This window comes from Emiliania huxleyi, assembly GCF_000372725.1.
Source record: "Emiliania huxleyi CCMP1516 unplaced genomic scaffold EMIHUscaffold_241, whole genome shotgun sequence".
Taxonomy (NCBI): domain Eukaryota; phylum Haptophyta; order Isochrysidales; family Noelaerhabdaceae; genus Emiliania; species Emiliania huxleyi.
Window position 1 is genome coordinate 119,860 of NW_005200241.1, and position 16,587 is coordinate 136,446.

General features: G+C 62.7%; 5 protein-coding genes across 5 annotated transcripts; 2 read left to right on the top strand and 3 right to left on the bottom strand.

Moving 5' to 3' along the window:
* Positions 1–109: 109 nt before the first annotated feature.
* Positions 110–1,788, bottom strand: EMIHUDRAFT_236856 (hypothetical protein; the record flags this gene model as incomplete). The annotated part of the gene is made up of 2 exons (XM_005778631.1): positions 110–325; positions 1,738–1,788. The coding sequence occupies 2 exons, from the start codon at positions 1,786–1,788 to the stop codon at positions 110–112; spliced, it is 267 nt and encodes an 88-aa protein (XP_005778688.1).
* On the bottom strand, positions 1,785–5,551 carry EMIHUDRAFT_469024 (hypothetical protein; the record flags this gene model as incomplete). Its single annotated transcript, XM_005778632.1, has 7 exons — positions 1,785–2,025; positions 2,097–2,159; positions 2,240–2,350; positions 2,395–2,511; positions 2,599–2,651; positions 2,944–2,963; positions 3,024–5,551. The coding sequence occupies 7 exons, from the start codon at positions 5,549–5,551 to the stop codon at positions 1,948–1,950; spliced, it is 2,970 nt and encodes a 989-aa protein (XP_005778689.1). The 3' UTR covers positions 1,785–1,947.
* Positions 5,552–10,084: 4,533 nt separating this feature from the next.
* EMIHUDRAFT_236859 (hypothetical protein) lies at positions 10,085–11,173 on the top strand (the record flags this gene model as incomplete). Its single annotated transcript, XM_005778633.1, has 2 exons — positions 10,085–10,656; positions 11,005–11,173. The coding sequence occupies 2 exons, from the start codon at positions 10,085–10,087 to the stop codon at positions 11,171–11,173; spliced, it is 741 nt and encodes a 246-aa protein (XP_005778690.1).
* Positions 11,174–11,564: 391 nt separating this feature from the next.
* Positions 11,565–12,407, bottom strand: EMIHUDRAFT_115120 (hypothetical protein; the record flags this gene model as incomplete). The annotated part of the gene is made up of 1 exon (XM_005778634.1): positions 11,565–12,407. The coding sequence occupies one exon, from the start codon at positions 12,405–12,407 to the stop codon at positions 11,565–11,567; it is 843 nt and encodes a 280-aa protein (XP_005778691.1).
* Positions 12,408–15,016: 2,609 nt separating this feature from the next.
* Positions 15,017–16,080, top strand: EMIHUDRAFT_115121 (hypothetical protein; the record flags this gene model as incomplete). The annotated part of the gene is made up of 2 exons (XM_005778635.1): positions 15,017–15,329; positions 15,641–16,080. The coding sequence occupies 2 exons, from the start codon at positions 15,017–15,019 to the stop codon at positions 16,078–16,080; spliced, it is 753 nt and encodes a 250-aa protein (XP_005778692.1).
* Positions 16,081–16,587: the final 507 nt, after the last annotated feature.

Consider the following 16,587-nt stretch of genomic DNA (forward strand, 5'->3'; position numbering starts at 1 on the left):
TGCAGAAGATTGCGGACCGCTGCCCGACGAGCCTCGATGAGCTCAAGCTCGTCAACGGCATCGGGATGGACAAGATGAACACTTACGAAAGCGAGATTGTGCGCATTTGTCAGGAGTCAGCGCCGGCTCGACCGGCCGCGCCTCCGGGGCCGCTGCCACAAGGCGCCACCACCACCCCGTGCAGCAAGCGTAAGACGCCCGCCACCGGGTCCGGCACCGCCACCGGCACGACGGTTGCCGTCGCTAAGAGGCCCTCGGGGTGGCCGTACGCGTCGTCGCCGGCGCCAAAGCCGGGCATCCCATGAGGGCCGGATGGGCCGTCGCTCTGGTCCACATCCGCCGACGAGTAGTTCCGGCCGGGGTGTGTGTTGCTGTTGGTTAGGAGCGCAAAACGGTTCGTTGGCATTTACACGGCGTTGTTGTCTGGTGAGTTTTATTTCAAAAAAGATTTCCGGCGTTGCCGCCGACGTTTCCCACGGAGTGCGACATTTGCCGTGTGCGCGGCGGCACTCAGCTCCGCCAACGGCGGCGAGATGGCTCAAAAACATGTTCGAGAAGTGCCAAGAGACTGACAACTACTCCGCCGTTGTGCCATCCGATGAAAAAACAAGGGGAAAAAAGAAAACATATCTTTTCTACGGCTCGCCGACTCACGAGACGGCCTTCGCGCTGCGTACGCAACGTGTGCCCCTCTGTACGCTCCGCGCTCTCAACGCGGCGCGCAGCGCCGTCTGAGCGGCTTGACGGCGAAAAAAAGACTTAGCGGCTTCGACGCGTGAAGAGACGATATTCACACCTTTCGACTCGGATAGGGCTCGAGGCGCCGTTTTGTCAGACGCCGTTCACGGGGCGTGCGTCGTGTGTGCTGCGCTGCACGCTCAGCGCTGTCAGCACGGCGCGGAGCGCCCTTGGGGCGGCGAGAAGGCGCCGGACGGCGTTCACGGTGTCGAGGTGTGAAGAGACGCCGTTCACACTTTATTCTGTGAATAGGGCGCAGATCGCCGACTCAAGAGACGGCCTTCGCGGTGCGTACGCAGCGTGAGTTCCTCTGCACGCGCCGCGCTCTTTACGCGGCGCGCAGCGCCGCTAGTAAGAGCGGTTTGACGGCGAAAAAAAGACTTAGCGGCTTTCGACTCGGATAGGGCTCGAGACGCCGATTTGTCAGACGCCGTGCGAGGGGCGTGTCGCGCGTGTGCTGCGCTGCACGCTCGGCGCCGTTAGCACGGCGCGCAGCGCCCTTGGGGCGGTGAGAAGGCGCCGGACGGTGTTCACGGCTCGAGGTGTGAAGAGGCGCCGTTCACACTCTTTGCTATGAATAGGGCTTGGCTCGCCGACTCGTGAGACGGCCTTCACCGTGCGTGTGCAGCGTGTGCTCCTCTGCACGCGCCGCGCTCTCTTTGCGGCGCGCAGCGCCGCTAGAGTGGCTTGACGGCGAAAAAATGACTTAGCGGTTTCGAGGTGTGAAATGACGGTTCTCACACTTTTCGACTCGGATAGGGCTCGAGGCGCCGTTTTATCAGACGCCGTGCAAGTGGCGTGTCGCACGTGTGCTGCGCTGCACGATCGGCGCCGTTTGCACGGCGCGCAGCGCCCTTGGGCCGGTGAGAAGACGCCGGACGGTGTTCACGGCTCGAGGTGTGAAGAGGCGCCGTTCACACTCTCTGCTATGAATAGGCTCGGCTCGCCGACTCGTGAGACGGCCTTCACCGTGCGTGTGCAGCACGTGCTCCTACGCACGCGCCGCGCCCTCCACGTGGCGCGCAGCGCCGCTAGAGCGGCTTTTTGCATGGTAGTGTTCAGCAATATTCAGCTGACATGATGCCACAAAACCTAGCACTTACTCGACTCTGCGTCTGGTCTCTGCGCGGCGGTCTCCCGGGGTGCGGGGTGAACCGCCGCGCGCGAGAGATGAAGGGCGGCAAAAGCCCGCCAGCCGACGCGCCGTTCTCAGCGTCGCGCCTTCTTGACCGGCGGCCCCTTCGCGGCGCCGCCCTTGCGCTTCCGGCCGTCGGCGTCGTCGGCGGCCTACCGGCAAACGACTGGTGAGCCACTCACAAGCTCTGGACTTGGTCCTAGGCGCCGTTACGCGGAGGGGCCTCGATCTCGTCGATCTCCGCCTCGATCAGCTGCGACAGGTAGTCCACGCGCTGCTGCAGCTCCTGCGCGGTCCGCGTGCGGAACCACCAGTCGATTAATAAGTAATATTAATAATTATTAATTATTAATGATTAACTAGAACCTGCGCGGTCCGCGTGCGGAACCACCAGTCGAAGCGGAAGAGCCACGACGCGCGCACCTCCTCGCGCAGCTCCTCCCAGCGGTCGTAGCCGATCTGGTTCGTCATGCAGACCTAACACAAAACAGAACAAAGTACAAGCTCGATAAACCAAACACAATGATCTGGTCGGTCATGCAAGCCAGGAAACGGTCGTTCTCCTCCGTGAAGTGCGCGCCGCGCGCGTCGTCGTACCGCAAGCGCAACCCCACCCACGGGTTGGCGGTGGCCGAGACCTAACCAGTCAGATCGCCGAGAGATCGCCGAGAGATCGCCGAGATAGGATTAGCTAATTGAGCCGACCCGCGGGTGTGTGTCGGTACCTTCTTCGCCAGCGCACTCGCGATCTCGATCCGGCGCTGGATCTTGGCCTCGCCTACAGCAAAGGGACGACAGAGCTCGCGAAAGGAATGCAGATCGAACACAGGATGCTCCTGGCCTCGCCTATGAAGAAGAGACACAGCTCGCAACACGAAACACGGCTCGAACACAGACGTGGCGTCGGCTTCGCCCTGCGTGATCCGCCGCATCACCTTGTCATGGTCCTTGAGCTCGCGGTACCTGATGAATGAGTGGGCGCATCAGCAAACAAGCTCCACTCCTCGCCTTCTCATGGCCCCTTTCAGCTCGCGCTGCCGCGCAAAGAAGACGGACGCGTAGCGGGCCACCTCCTTCTCCGACCGGTCGCCTAGGAAGTGTCTAGGAAGCGTCTAGGAAGTGTCTAGGAAGTGCCACATCTTTCTCCGACCGATCGCCGAGCTCAAGCGAGATCGACGCGACGTCGTCGCGCCCGTGCCGCTCGCACGCCTTGACGAACGCGTTGAAGTCCTTGCGCGACCAGCTCGAGAAGCCGTCGCGCAGCAGCGCCTCGCGCTCGTCGAGCTCCGCGTCGCTCAGCGGCGGCACGCCCGCCGCGGACGCCTTGCGCGTCAGCTCGTCGTCCCCCTCCTCGTCCTCTTCGCGGGCGCGCCGCGCGAGCACCCTGTCCTGCTTCCACTGCCAGTGCGCGACCTCCTGGTCGCGGAGCGCGTGCAGCCGCCGCGCGTCAAAGAACTGAAAGTCGTGGATCTGGACCTGCTTCGGCATGCGCAGCCCCGCCCGCTGCTGGTGGGCCGTCTCATCGTAGTTTTGCTTTGTGATCCGCTTCGGCAGCGAGAGAGACCATTGCGTCGCCGCCTCGGACCCCTTGGACCAGTCCTGCCCGTCCAGCTCGTACATCGACCGCTCCTGCCCGTCGAGCGTAAAGTTGGCCAGCGAGTTTGCCTGGTCCTTGAGCTTGGACTCGTCCGCGCGCGTGCGCTCCTCGCCCCGCAGCAGCAGCGCCTCGATGTCCTCGTCGGTCGGCTCGCCGCCTCCCTTGGTGTGGAAGACCGCGTCCGCGCCGAAGCGAATCATAGAGAGCATCTCGTCCTTGGAGAGCGACTTGGACTGGTCCGCCAGCCGTCCCTGCTGGATGACGGCGGCGTCGAGGTAGAGCTTGCGCTGGGCGCGCTCGATAATCTTCTCCTCGACCGAGCCCTCGATCATGAACCGGTAGACGATGACCTCCCGCGTCTGGCCGATCCGGTGCGCGCGGTCCATCGCCTGCAGGTCCATCTGCGGGTTCCAGTCGCTGTCGAAGAGGATGACTGTGTCGGCGGTGGCGAGATTGATCCCGAGCCCGCCCGCGCGCGTCGAGAGCATGAAGAGAAACTTGCTCGAGCCCGGCGCGTTGTACGCCTCCATCGCCGCGTCGCGGTCGTCGCCGCTGGTGGAGCCGTCGATCCGGCAGTACTCCCAGGCGCGGTAGCCGCAGTAGTCCTCGAGGATGTCGAGCATGCGCGTCATCTGCGAGAAGAGGAGCACGCGGTGGCCGCGCTTCTTGAGCCGGCCGAGCAGCTTGTCGAGGAGCACCATCTTCCCGCTGTGCAGGATGAGGCGCTGGTCGTTGACGAACGGCGGCTCCTCCGCGCCGTCGAACAGGTACGGGTGGTTGGCGCACTTGCGCAGCTGCATGAGGATGTTGTGCATGCGGCCGCGGTTGTGGCCCTGCATCGCGTTGAGCACGTCGATGTTCTTGGTGAGGATGTTTTGGTACCAGGTGCGCTGCAGCTGCGACATGCCAATCAGCAGCTTGATCTCGCGCTTGGGCGGGAGGTCCTTCTCCACCTCCTTCTTTAGCCGGCGCAGCAGGAAGGGGCGCAGCAGCTTGTGCAGCTGGTGGAGCACGTCCTCGCCGCTGCCACCGTCGCCCTTGTCCTCAGGGTTGAACCACTCGTCAAATTGCTCCGACGACGAAAAGATGTCGGGCAGCAGAAAGTTGAGCATCGCCCAGAGCTCGTGCAAGTTGTTTTGGAGCGGCGTGCCGGTGATGAGCAGCCGCGAGTGCGCCGTGAAGAGGCGCACCACCTGCGCCAGCTTGCCCTGCTCGTTCTTGATCCGGTGCGCCTCGTCGATGATCAGGTGGCGCCACACTAGCTTGGACAGCGCCGCCTTCTCGGTGATCGCCGTTTCATACGTGGTCACGCACACGTCGAACGCGCCCGACTGCTCCAGGTACTCGCTCTTGCACTCCGCACGCGCCGCCTTGTCGCCGCTGAACTTGATTGCACGCAGCGCCGGGCACCACCGCGCCAGCTCGCGGTGCCAGTTTGTGAGTACCGCCTTTGGCACGATGACCAGGTGCGGCCCCGAGATGCCGCGCGCCTCCTTCAGGTACCCCAGCAGAGAGATGGTCTGCAGCGTCTTGCCGAGCCCCATCTCGTCGGCGAGGATGCCGTTGATGCCGTGCTCGAACAGCTTGATCAGCCAGTTGAGACCCTCCAGCTGGTACGTACGCATGGCTCCTCCGCTCACGCACTTTGGCTGCGCGGTGAGGCGGGTGCCCTGCGCCGACCCTCCCCCCTCCGCCTCCTGCCTCGCCATCAGCTCGTCTTCTTGCTTCTCCGTCATGCGGCCCTTGCCCTTGCGGCCGCCGCCGCCGCCGCCGCCGCCTTTGGAGGAGCTCGAGGAGGCGGCGGCGTCGTCCGGCGACTTAATGAAGTGAGAGAAGACGTCCGTCTGCCGCATGAGGTAGGCGAGCCGCTCCTTGGCCGTCGCCTTGGACGCGTCCGACAGCTCCGCCTTCTCGCGTGCCTGGATTGTCTTGAGCGCCGCCTTGCGCGCGCGCTCGCGCTCGCGCCAGGAGAGCTCGACGCCGGTGTCAGGCGCCAGCTCAGCCTCGGCCGGGACCGCCGCCGCGCCCTCCTCGCTGGCCGCCGGCGCCGGCGCGGGCGCGGGCTGACGGTTCGCCTCCATCGCGCCGAAAGAATTTTTCGATCCGCTGATTTTGGCTCGCCTCAGGATTCTTGCGAGAAGCGGCGAGAGACTGCGAGAGAGATAGGAAGAGGCAGACTCCCTAGGGTGGGCGACGGCTAGCGCATCACACACCTCTCCTTAAAATCCCTGTGTGGTGGCGGCGTGCCGTCCTCCCATCCCTCCCTTGGGTTGTCTGTTTTCTTTCCTTCTTTCTTTTCAGGATTCTTTTCCAGCGAAGGTGAGTGCGAGCTCCCCGAGACGCTCGAATCTGTCCGAGGGGTGGCGGCAAACGGCTGCGCGGTGAGCACAGTCGCACTCCTCTGTGTAGCGCCTCAGGGTGAAGGGGGGGCATGCCGGGTCAAGCTGAGACTAATGGTCGAGGCACCATGAGGGAGGCGGCGAACCAGCTGAGCAACAAACTTTCGCACGCTCAGCACCTGGACGAGGTCACATGGACCACCAAGAACTGGCACGGGCTGCAGATGCAGCGCTTGTCTGTCGTCCTCCACACCGCCGTGGCGTGGCAGACGGTGAACGAGCTAGCGTGCGGGGAGAGAGAGCGGCATTGTGCATGGTGCGGAGTGCATTGCCGTTCTTAACGGAGTCGCTTAGGCGGCTCCGGTGGTGAGCCTGTGTGTGTGCCAGTCCGCGCCAGTCTGCGCCCTTGTCGTGCCAGTGTGCTGTGAGAGAGGCTTGTATCTTAAGAATTCCCCCACTCGGATAGAAGGCGTGTAGACCCCAAATCGGGTCCGGACTTCGGACCCGATTACGCTGCCGCCTCGCGCGCGCCGCTGCTGCCCTCGCCGGCAGCCGCCGCGGTCGCAGTGCCATCGTACGGACTGGCGGTCGACTCGCCACATCGATTTCAACTCACGCGACGCGCTCGGCCTCCGCTGGCGGCTGCCGCAAGAGCGGCTGGCTCACGGCAGCGTCTCGCCGGTTGCCGGATAGGAGAGTACAGAACGTCTGGAGTGTAACTGTGTACGTGAGATCGGTTTTGATAACAAGCACGGTCGATCCGTCAAAGCGATACACTCGTTCGCTATCTCGCTGGAGGGCTGGCACGGAGCTCTGTGCCGACAAACAGGAAGAGCCGAGCGGCAAGAAGGGCTCGATGGGGAGCGAGAACCGTCAGAGGTGCTCACCCAGGTTTCGGAAGTCCGCCTTGATGCGGTCGGTTCCCCCCAGGTTTGAACGCGCAGCTCGCAAGACTCGTCGAGCACTCGCAGCCTCTCTGCGCCTCTCATGCTGCCGCTCTGCGGGACGTTCAGTCTTTCCGGAAGATATCGTCGAGTTTTGGAAGCTGCGCGGTCAAACCTGGGGGGAAACAAGAGCGTCACGACGGACTTCAGGTTACACCTCAAGCTCTTCTGACGGTTCTCGCTCCCCATCGAGCCCTTCTTGCCGCTCGGCTCTTCCTGTTTGTCGGCACAGAGCTCCGTGCCAGCCCCCCAGCGAGATAGGAACGAGTGTATCGCTTTGACGGATCGACCGTGCTTGTTATCAAAACCGATCTCACGTACACAGTTACACTCCAGACGTTCTGTACTCTCCTATCCGGCAACCGGCGAGACGCTGCCGTGAGCCAGCCGCTCTTGCGGCAGCCGCCAGCGGAGGCCGAGCGCGTCGCGTATCGATCGAGCTCGCGATCCGGGCCGTGGAGCCCACGAGGAAGACTTCGTCTGCTGGGACGGAGTCCCGACGCTCGCTGCGTCCGCCGGAACTGGGGTCTGCACACCTTTCGTGGCCGCGTCCCGCAGTGGCTGCCCAAATGAGAAAATTGGCGAGAAAAGAAATTACACGAAAGGCTGGCACGCTTAACCTAACCAACGACGCAGACTGGCGCGGACTGGCACACACACCGGCACACCACCGGAGCCGCCTAAGCGACTCCGCACCGTGCACAACGCCGCTCTCACCGCATGCTAGCTCGTTCACCGTCTGCCACGCCACGGCGGTGTGGAGGACGACGGACAAACGCTGCATTTGCAGGCCGTGCCAATTCTTGGTTGTCCATGTGACCTCGTTCAGATGCTGAGCATGCGATGCTCAGCTGGTTCGCCGCCTCCCTCGTACCGCCCCCACGCAATACCCTACTCGACGATAATACAAGAATACGCAGCTTGCAGATACCTATAAAGAAACAGCTCGGTAAAGTTGTCGTAACCCGCTCCTATTGGAACAATCCAACATCAGATTTGCCTCGTGCGTCCCTTTTTGAGCGGGAAAGCTATTTTCTTTTGGGTCCTGTGGGCACCCTAACAGGGGACGGGCACTTTTGCCGCAGCGATGCCCGCAGCCTGTCGAGCAGCTTCTGTATTAAGGTGCGCCCCACGACACGGAGGTCCTCATAAGAGGTCCTCACGAGAGGGACAGAGGGTCCTCTCGACAGTGAGTGAGGTCCTCACAATAAAAAGGGTCCTCACAAGAGGCGCCAAAGGCGCGCGCGCCCTCGCCTCCAACACAGAACTGGCGCTTCCACACAGACTGCCAACCGAACGACCCGAGGAGGCGCGGTGCCGTCTCTCGCGCTCTGAGGACCTTTGTGAGGACCTACCGCGCCTGAGTGTGAGGACCTCTTTTGAGGACCTGTCACTCTCTCGACTTTCGATGTGAGGACCTCTGCACTCTCCCTTTAATCGTCAAGAACCCGCCGCTTCCAGCGCCCTGCTCACTGTCTCATGTCCCAACCTCTTTTGGGAGGGTTGTCCAACTGCTGCGTGCTGCAGATGGTAGCCCCCCAAAGGAGGTGTCTGATATCAACGCGATTTCTGCACTTTCGAAAGAGCGCAGTATCTAAGGCAAGAAAGTGTCTCCAAGTGCTCCGTCTTTATTTTGGTGCGATCTTCTCGGTACGTTCGGCTTGGCTCACCCTCCATGCCGTGAACAGGCGCTTTATCCACCCTATGTTCTTCTCTCGTTCCTCCGCCCGTGCCTTGGTCTTGTCGTTGTTTCGCATCCATGTCTGTATGGCAGTCGAGGCTGCCTTCCCCACTACCTGTAGCTCACTCGTCACCTCTCCCGCGAGCTCCCTTTTCTTTCTTTCTGGTATGGGGTCCGTGAGTGCGGGCAGCGTGCATGCAATCACGGGCGCTATTTTGTCGTACTCCTCTTCGGCGAGCGCTCCAAATCTAGACCCTTTCGCCTTTAAGGAGGCTGCCCTCGCTCGTCTCAGAATGCGGCGGTGTCTTTTGAGTCCGGCGCCTCCCGTTCAACTCTTGCTGTCGCCCTCGCCGTGTGTTTGTCGAGCTTCCGCATGAAGTGACGCGCGTCTTCCTTATTTCCAAAGCGCAGCTGCCGCTCAGCATGTGTGCCAACGACGCCTGTGGTGGCTCGCTGTCTTCTTGTTTCCAGTCGTCCCAGTCTCTCAGTTCTCCGCGTCTCCTCCTTGCCTCGCGTGAATCGTGTTGTGGACCGCCTTGCGTGCTAAAATTCTTTTCCCAGTGGTGTGACTGCTCCTGTGGTGCGGGCGACGGCTTCTGAGGAAGCCGTCGCCCGCGCCTCGCCTGTCGCGTGAATCGTGTCGTAAAGAAAGAAAACGGACAACCCAAGGGAGGGATGGGAGGACGGCACGCCGCCACCACACAGGGATTTTAAGGAGAGGGGTGTGGTGCGCTAGCCGTCGCCCACCCTTGGGCGTCCGCCTCTTCCTATCTCTCTTCGCAGTCTCTCGCCGATTCTCGCTGCAACCTTCAAGCTTCATGCCACCTCGCGGTCGTCACACTCTCGTCGTTCTTTCCCTTGTCGCTTCTTCTTCTGTCGCGAATCGTGTCGTGCGACCGCCTTTCTTGTCAGTAAAATTCTTTTCCCATGTTGTTTAAATTCTTCCCCAAGCATGCTGCACGGGGCTAGGCTCGGTCCCTCACCTATGGCTGTTGGTTTGCCCGTCGATCCGATTCCACATCGACGGTCGAGAGTGCAGGCGCACCAACAAAGGTCCGCACTAGAGGTCCTCAGGCCGACCGGAGACTCGGAAAGAGGTCCTCATTGGAGAGGTCCTCACTCAGCACGAGAGACGAGAGAGGCTCTCACCTCTCTCTTGAAGTGGCACAAGAGGATCAATTACTTGTCGGCTCGCTGAGGCCTCTGGCACATTTTCAGCGAGAGTGTGAGCGGTGTCGGTCCTATCTCCGATCGTGTGCACCAGGCACCGTGCGACAGGTCCACATTGACAAGAGGTCCTCAGGCGAAGGTCCTCACGAAAGGTCCACTCAGCACGAGAGACGGTCTCTCCTCTCTCATCAAGCAAGTGGCTGTCAAACTGACTGAGGCTGCTATGTGGCAGCGCTAGGCCGCTGCACGCGCGGTGGGACGCAGCGGACGGTGACCAGCCTCAGCGCGTGACACACACACCCAAACAGAGTAACGCTCCAAACAATGTATCGGGATGTGCGGTAAGATATACAGATATGTGGGTTGTAGTTTGGTGCGATGCGAAGCTCTCCACCATCCCGAAGCTCTCCTGGCGCATTAATTTTTTTCGCAAAAGAATTCAACGAAAAAGAACTCGCAAAAGAAAGCGTGCGTTTTGCCATGCATTTCCTGCTGGCCGTCGCAGCTTCGGCGCTGCAGGGCGCCCGCGTGGAGGTCGCGACTGCTGACCAGCTCCGCTCGATCGGCTTGATGCGGACCGTGGTCTTCCGGCCAGAGCTCACGTCGTCGCGGCAGCGGCAGCTGCAGAGCCGCGCCTTCGTCGACGCGATGAAGCGCAAGACGTCCGTGCTCGTGGCTCTCGTCGGCGAGCGGGTGATGGGCTCGGCCGACCTGCTCGTCGAGGACGTCGGCGCGTGGGGCACGGCCTCGTACGTGGTGAACGTGTGTGTGCGCGACGAGGCGCGGCGGCAGGGGCTCGGCCGCCGCCTCGTGCAGAGTGCCGAGCAGCGCGGCGTGGATGAGGGGGCGGAGGCGATGGTTCTGCACGTCGACGTCGACAACGCCGCAGCGCGGCGGCTGTATGAGGCGATGGGGTACGTCGAGCTCGATGCGCATAGCAGCCTCGGGGCGCACTTCACGGGAGACGACTTTGTCGGCGGCGCAGACGGCGCTTCGCCGCCATCGGCGCCGCAGCTGCTCATGGCGAAGGCACTAGTCGCCGGCGCAGCCCTGTCATTGCCAGCGTCACCGCCGCTCTCTTCGCCGTTGCCCGCGCCGCCGCCGCCCGCGCCGCCGTCGCCATCGCTGCCGTCGCCACCGCTGCCGTCGCCACCGCTGCCGTCGCCAACGCCGCCGCCCCCGCCGTTCCAGCCTCCGCCACCGCCGCCCCATCCACCTCCTCCACCACCTCCTCCACCACCCCTTTCTCCTCCTCCTCCGCTTCCTCCGCCTCCGCCTCCTCCGCCTCCTCCTTCGCCTCCTCCTCCTCCTCCTGCCGCTCCGTGGCGGTCTGCAGCAGTGCCGGGGTCGGCAGCGGTCGCGACGCCGTCGGCGGCTTCTTCGCCCTCCGCGCACGGCAGACAGCCTCAGCACGAGGCGCCGTGGCTCGAGCACGACCGCGAGGTTGCGGAGCGGCTGCTGCAAGCGCAGCTGGGCGGGGAAGCCCTTTCCCAGGCGGAGGCCGGCGCGCTGCGCGGCGCTCTCGCGTCGCTGATCCTCTCCCTCGCCAGCGCAGGGCGGGCGGCGTGATGCGGCAGAGGGAACTTTCAGAGAAGCGGGAAGGGGAGTGTAGCCCAACTTCTCCACCCACACGGGCTAGCACGCGGCAGCCCGACGCGCACTACAGTTAACAGTTGGGGAGGCAGTTGCGTGTGCGTGCTTCCGCCACGCTGCCGCGCGCCCCTACAGTAGCCCCATCCCCCAAGTACCCGCGCAACGCGCATGAAGCAGGGGCGTAGTCGTAGTCCGTTGTACTCTAGTGGAACCGCGCGAGCGGCTCGCACTCGTGACACGCCCACGGACCGGCCCGATGGGTTAAATTCTTCATTTTTTCAATCTGTCACGCGGTTGAAAAATGCCAACGCACCCCGCACAGCTCTCGACCTAAATCGGCCGCGGCTTGCGGAGCACGTGGCGGGAGTCACCTTGCCCTGCGCCCCTCGCGGGCCCCGAGCAAGGTCCAGCGCGTGCGGCATCGGCCCGCGCGGCGCTCATCGTCCATGCGGCGCAGCAGCTCGTGCAGCCGAGCGACGCGGCCCTCGCCCGAGCCCATTTCGGCGCGGTGGCCGTGCCAGCGCTCCGAGAAGAAGCGGTCGTGCGTCTCTAGGAAGAGGCGGTCGACGCGCGCGCAGACGGCGCGCCACGCCGCCGGCAGCGCGTCGTACTCGGCGCCCTCGATGTCCATCTTCATCACGGTCAGCACGCGTGCGGCCTCGGCGTCGGCGTCCACGCCGTGCAGGCGCTCCAGGAGGTACGTCAGGCCGACCTGCGGAACGCGGAGTGGCCGACGCTCCATCCCTGCCTCCCACATAAGCAAGGACGATCCCCAGTTGTGGTACTTTGCTCCGCCGCTGCCCGGGCCGTTTTGGTCGAGGTAAAACGTCGCCAGTCCGTTGGTGGCGTGGACGGCAGCGGGAAAAACGGCCAGCAGCTGAGCGCGCGCCTGGCCGCCGGCGCGGAGGGAGGCGACCAGCTTGCGGATGGACTCCTCGTTGGCCGGAACCGGCTCGAAGCCGATGGCGCAGATGTCCGAGCGGTTGGACTGCCCGCCAGCCACGGCGGCATCCAGCTCGCGAAACAGGCTCTGCCCGTACCGGTGCACCGCTGGCATGAACAGCCGGCGCAGGTTGAGCCCGTCGTTGCACCCGAGGTCGATGTAGACGCGAGAGCAGCCGGCAGCCAGCGGCCGCCGGTCCGGAAGCAGCGGCGCGAAGGCGCGGCGTGGTCTCCAGAGCGATGTGTTGCTGGTGTCGGCCGGCAGCATAGGTGTGCTGCACGTGGCCGTCTGTGATATGACGATGTGTGGGTTCGGCTCCTTGCCGTCAGGGGCGTGTTGTCATCATAGCGTCCAACGCGCGACCCTTCTCCAACCTTCCTAGAAGATTAGTGGAACCGAGATATCTAGATATGTGTGTGTCTCAAACAACAAAACAACAAAACATGGGCTGCAAGGACACCGCACATACATCTTCGGACACCTCGCACATACATCTTCCGCACATACATCTCAATACATCGTACCGTCCTCATCCCGATTGTTTGAGGGTTACTCTGTTTGGGTGTGTGTCACGCTGTGAGGCTGGTCACCCTCCGCTGCGTACCACCGCGCCGTGCAGCGGCCTAGCGCTGCCACATGGCAGCCTCAGTCAGTCCGACAGCCACTTGCTGAGCGGAGAGACCGTCTCTCGTGATGAGGACCTTTCGTGAGGACCTTCGCCTGAGGACCTCAGTCTCCCTCCCCGTCCGCCTGAGGACCTCTTGTCAATGAGGACCTTGTAGTGCCGGGGTGCACAACGATCGGCGTGGGAGAGGACCCACACCGCTCACACTCTCGAGCTGTGAAAATGTGCCAGGAGCGGCCTCGGCGATCCGACAAATAATTGCTCCTCTTGCCACTTCAGAGAGAGGTGGGAGCCTCTTTCGTGCTGAGGACCTCCCATGAGGACCTCTGCCTGAGTCTCGGCCTGAGGACCTCTAGTGCGGACCGGTGTCGGTGCCTGAACTCGACCGTCCGTCGATGTGGAATCGGATCGAGGGGCAAACCAATAGCCATGGGTGAGCGACCAGCAGTAGGCGGTGCTGCTCTGGTCCGATATGCGGCCGCCATTGATAAAAATCTGCATGGAACCAGAAAACGATCAACAATGTGGAGTTATATGGCATGTGTGTGCTAGGTGCACAATACAAGAATACTTTGCGGTATTCACGCTTTGCTGCCGTAACTGTCACTATTCACAGCACACGTTCTCGATTTCTCGGGGTGCACCACAAGCACACACTCACACATTCAATGGGATCTGTGCTTTGAGGTATCCAAAATTGAGGTAATTTTTCTAGTCACTAGTGTGATGACGACACTGCACACACACATACACTGTTCACAACGCACCTGTAGTGTTCTCGTACAATTGATCATTCTGGTGCGTCGGAACATTCGTGCGGCGTCGCCGAATTCGGAGCGCAGGTACCACCACCACACAGTAACGTCATTAATCCCAAAACCAAATACGTAAAAAAACCTAGGAGTGACGTCTCTCCTCGCGCTGAGGACCTGTGTCTATGTGTGTGTGTGAATGTGCACATTCATTGTCAGTGACGCGCATGGCCGACCTGCACAAAAATGAATACGACCCTTAATAAATACACCTTCCGTCCACATCCCGCTTAATTGTGGGTTACTCTGTTTTGGTGTGCGTCACGCTGAGGCTGGTCACCCTGTCACCCTCCGCTGTGTCCCACCGCGCGTGCAGCGGCCTAGCGCTGCCACATTGATAGCAGCCTCGGTCAGTCTGACGGCCACTTGCTTGATGGGAGAGGAGAGACCGTCTCTGAGGACCTTTCGTGAGGACCTTCGCCTGAGGACCTCAGTCTTGTTCAGTGCCTGATGCACACGATCGGAGAGGACCCACACCGCTCAAACTCTCTCGCTGTGAAAATGTGCCAGCGCGGCCTCAGCGAGCCGACAAATAGTTGCTCCTCTTGCCACTTCAAGAGAGAGGTGAGAGCCTCTCTCGTGCCGAGGCCGTCCCATGAGGACCTCTGCCTGAGTCTCGGCCTGAGGACCTCTAGTGCGGACCGTCGTCGGTGCCTCTGAACTCGACCGTCGGTTGGAATCGGATCGACGGGCAATATACCAATAGCCATAGGTGAGCGACCGTGCTCTAGGCGGTGGCCTGCGGTGCCTGCTCAGAGAGGTCCGATATGATCGGAGATCGGCCGCCATAAAAATCTGCATGGAACCGTAGAATGGTCAATATGGAGTCATATGGTATTAGTTCTGTGCAATATGGTAAAGTGTATTTGTTTGGATGTCCCACTTGGAGCACTTGGAGTGCAGTTGGCAACCTCAGGTAGGTAGGTAGGTAGAAAGGTGAAGAACAGCCAGGCTCGGACTGGACACCAACGCGGTATGGGTGGACGCTGGACAGATGATGACGACACGCACGAGCGACACACAGACACAAACAGGCTCACAAGACACACACCTGTAGCAATCTTACCGGCCAACCTCACATCCAGGGCCGAAAAGAAAGAAAGAAAACAGACAACCCAAGGGAGGGATGGGAGGACGGCACGCCGCCACCACACAGGGATTTTAAGGAGAGGAGTGTGATGCGCTAGCCGTCGCCCACCCTAGGGAGTCTGCCTCTTCCTATCTCTTTTCGCAGTCTCTCGCCGATTCTCGCTGCAACCTTCATGTATGTATGTACCTTCATGCCACCTCAGGGCCGGTAATGCCAAGAAACGCAAAACCATCAATTTTTGTGGCGACGTTCCAAGCGCTCCAGCGGCTCTCGGGCGCAGCTCTCGCGGGACGTCGCCAAGCTGCTGCTCGACGCCACACGCTCCCGTTCGCGCACCCGCCCGCTCGCCATGGCCACCTTTGGCACCTCCACCACCTGCCAGATCGGCGATGACGGGCGCACCGCCACGGCGCGCACCTCCGGTACGGAGTGCGCCTTTGCCTACTCTTCTGAGCCGCTCGGCGGCGGCTTCCACCGCTGGACGCTCGCAGTCCAGCGCGCGCCTCCGGAGGAGGGAGGCGAGGCGCCGGCGGGGTGGGGCGTGTGCATCGGCGTCGTTGCCGACGGAGCGCCGACCAAGCGCCTCCCAGCCGCCAGCCGCGCGCCTCTGGCTCCGACGGCGGCTGGTGGGGCGGGCGTCGTGAGCGGCGTGCACCTGGACGGTACGTCGGCGTATAGCCTCGGAGCGCCGAGCTACGCGCCGCTGCCCGCCGGCACGCCCGACATGACCGCCGTCTGGGACGGCAAGCTCTCGCGCGACCAGGCGGAGACTAGACCTTTCCTAGACCTCTCCTAGACCTCTCCTAGACCTTTCCTAGACCTTTCCTAGACCTTTCCTAGACCTTTCCTAGACCTTTCCTAGTCCTTTCCTAGACCTTTCCTAGACCTTTCCTAGTCCTTTCCTAGACCCGCCTCTCGCGCGGCCAGGCGATCGAGGCTGCCTCCGCCGCCGCCGCGCCTGGCGCTGCTGCAGCTGCAGCTGCCGAGGGCGGGCGGCGGCGGCGCGGCAGCGCGGCGGGCGTGGAGGCGGGGAGCGGCGCGGCGCCGCGTGCCTGGGGCTGGAACCCGTCCTCGCGCGCCATCTTTGCCGCCGCGGACCCGCGCCAGTGGGGCTTTCCTGTCGTCACTCTGCCGGCGCCGGCGGTGGTGGCGGGTGCGGCGGCGGGGGAGGAGGCGGGTGCGGGTGCGGCGGCGGTGGTGGTGACGGTCTGCGTCGACCTCGGCAAGGAGGGCGCCAAGGGCGCGCCGACGCGGTCGCTGTACGTTGGCGTCGAGGGGCAGCCGCTGCAGCGGGTCGTGCTGCCGCTGCCGCGAGACGCGCGGCTGTGGGTGCAGCTGCTGCCTGGCTGCGGCGGAGTCGAGGTGCAGCGGTACGAGCGGTTCGGCTTAATTAATTCACTAATTCATTATTAATTAAATATTAATTAAGGTGCAGCGGTACGAGCGGTTCGGCTCGGCGATCCTCGCGCGCCTCCCCCGCGTCTCCAACGTGCCCGTCGACGCGCCGCCCGACGCGGCCGCCCTCGGCCGCTGGAAAGAGCTGCAGGCGGAGAGTACCCGAGAGGAGCCGAGAGGCAGCCGAGAGGAGCCGAGAGGTAGCCGAGAGGAGCCGAGAGGTAGCCGAGAGGAGCCGAGAGGAGCCGAGAGGTAGCCGAGAGGAGCCGAGAGGTAGCCGAGAGGTAGCCGAGAGGAGCCGAGAGGAGGCGAGAGGAGCCGAGAGGAGCCGAGAGGAGCCGAGAGGAGCCGAGAGGAGCCGAGAGGTAGCCGAGAGGAGCCGAGAGGTAGCCGAGAGGTAGCCGAGAGGAGCCGAGAGGAGCCGAGAGGGGCCGAGAGGAGCCGAGAGGAGCCGAGAGGACCCGAGAGGACCCGAGAGGACCCGACAAGACCCGAGATGACGCGAGATGACCCGAGATTGCGCCG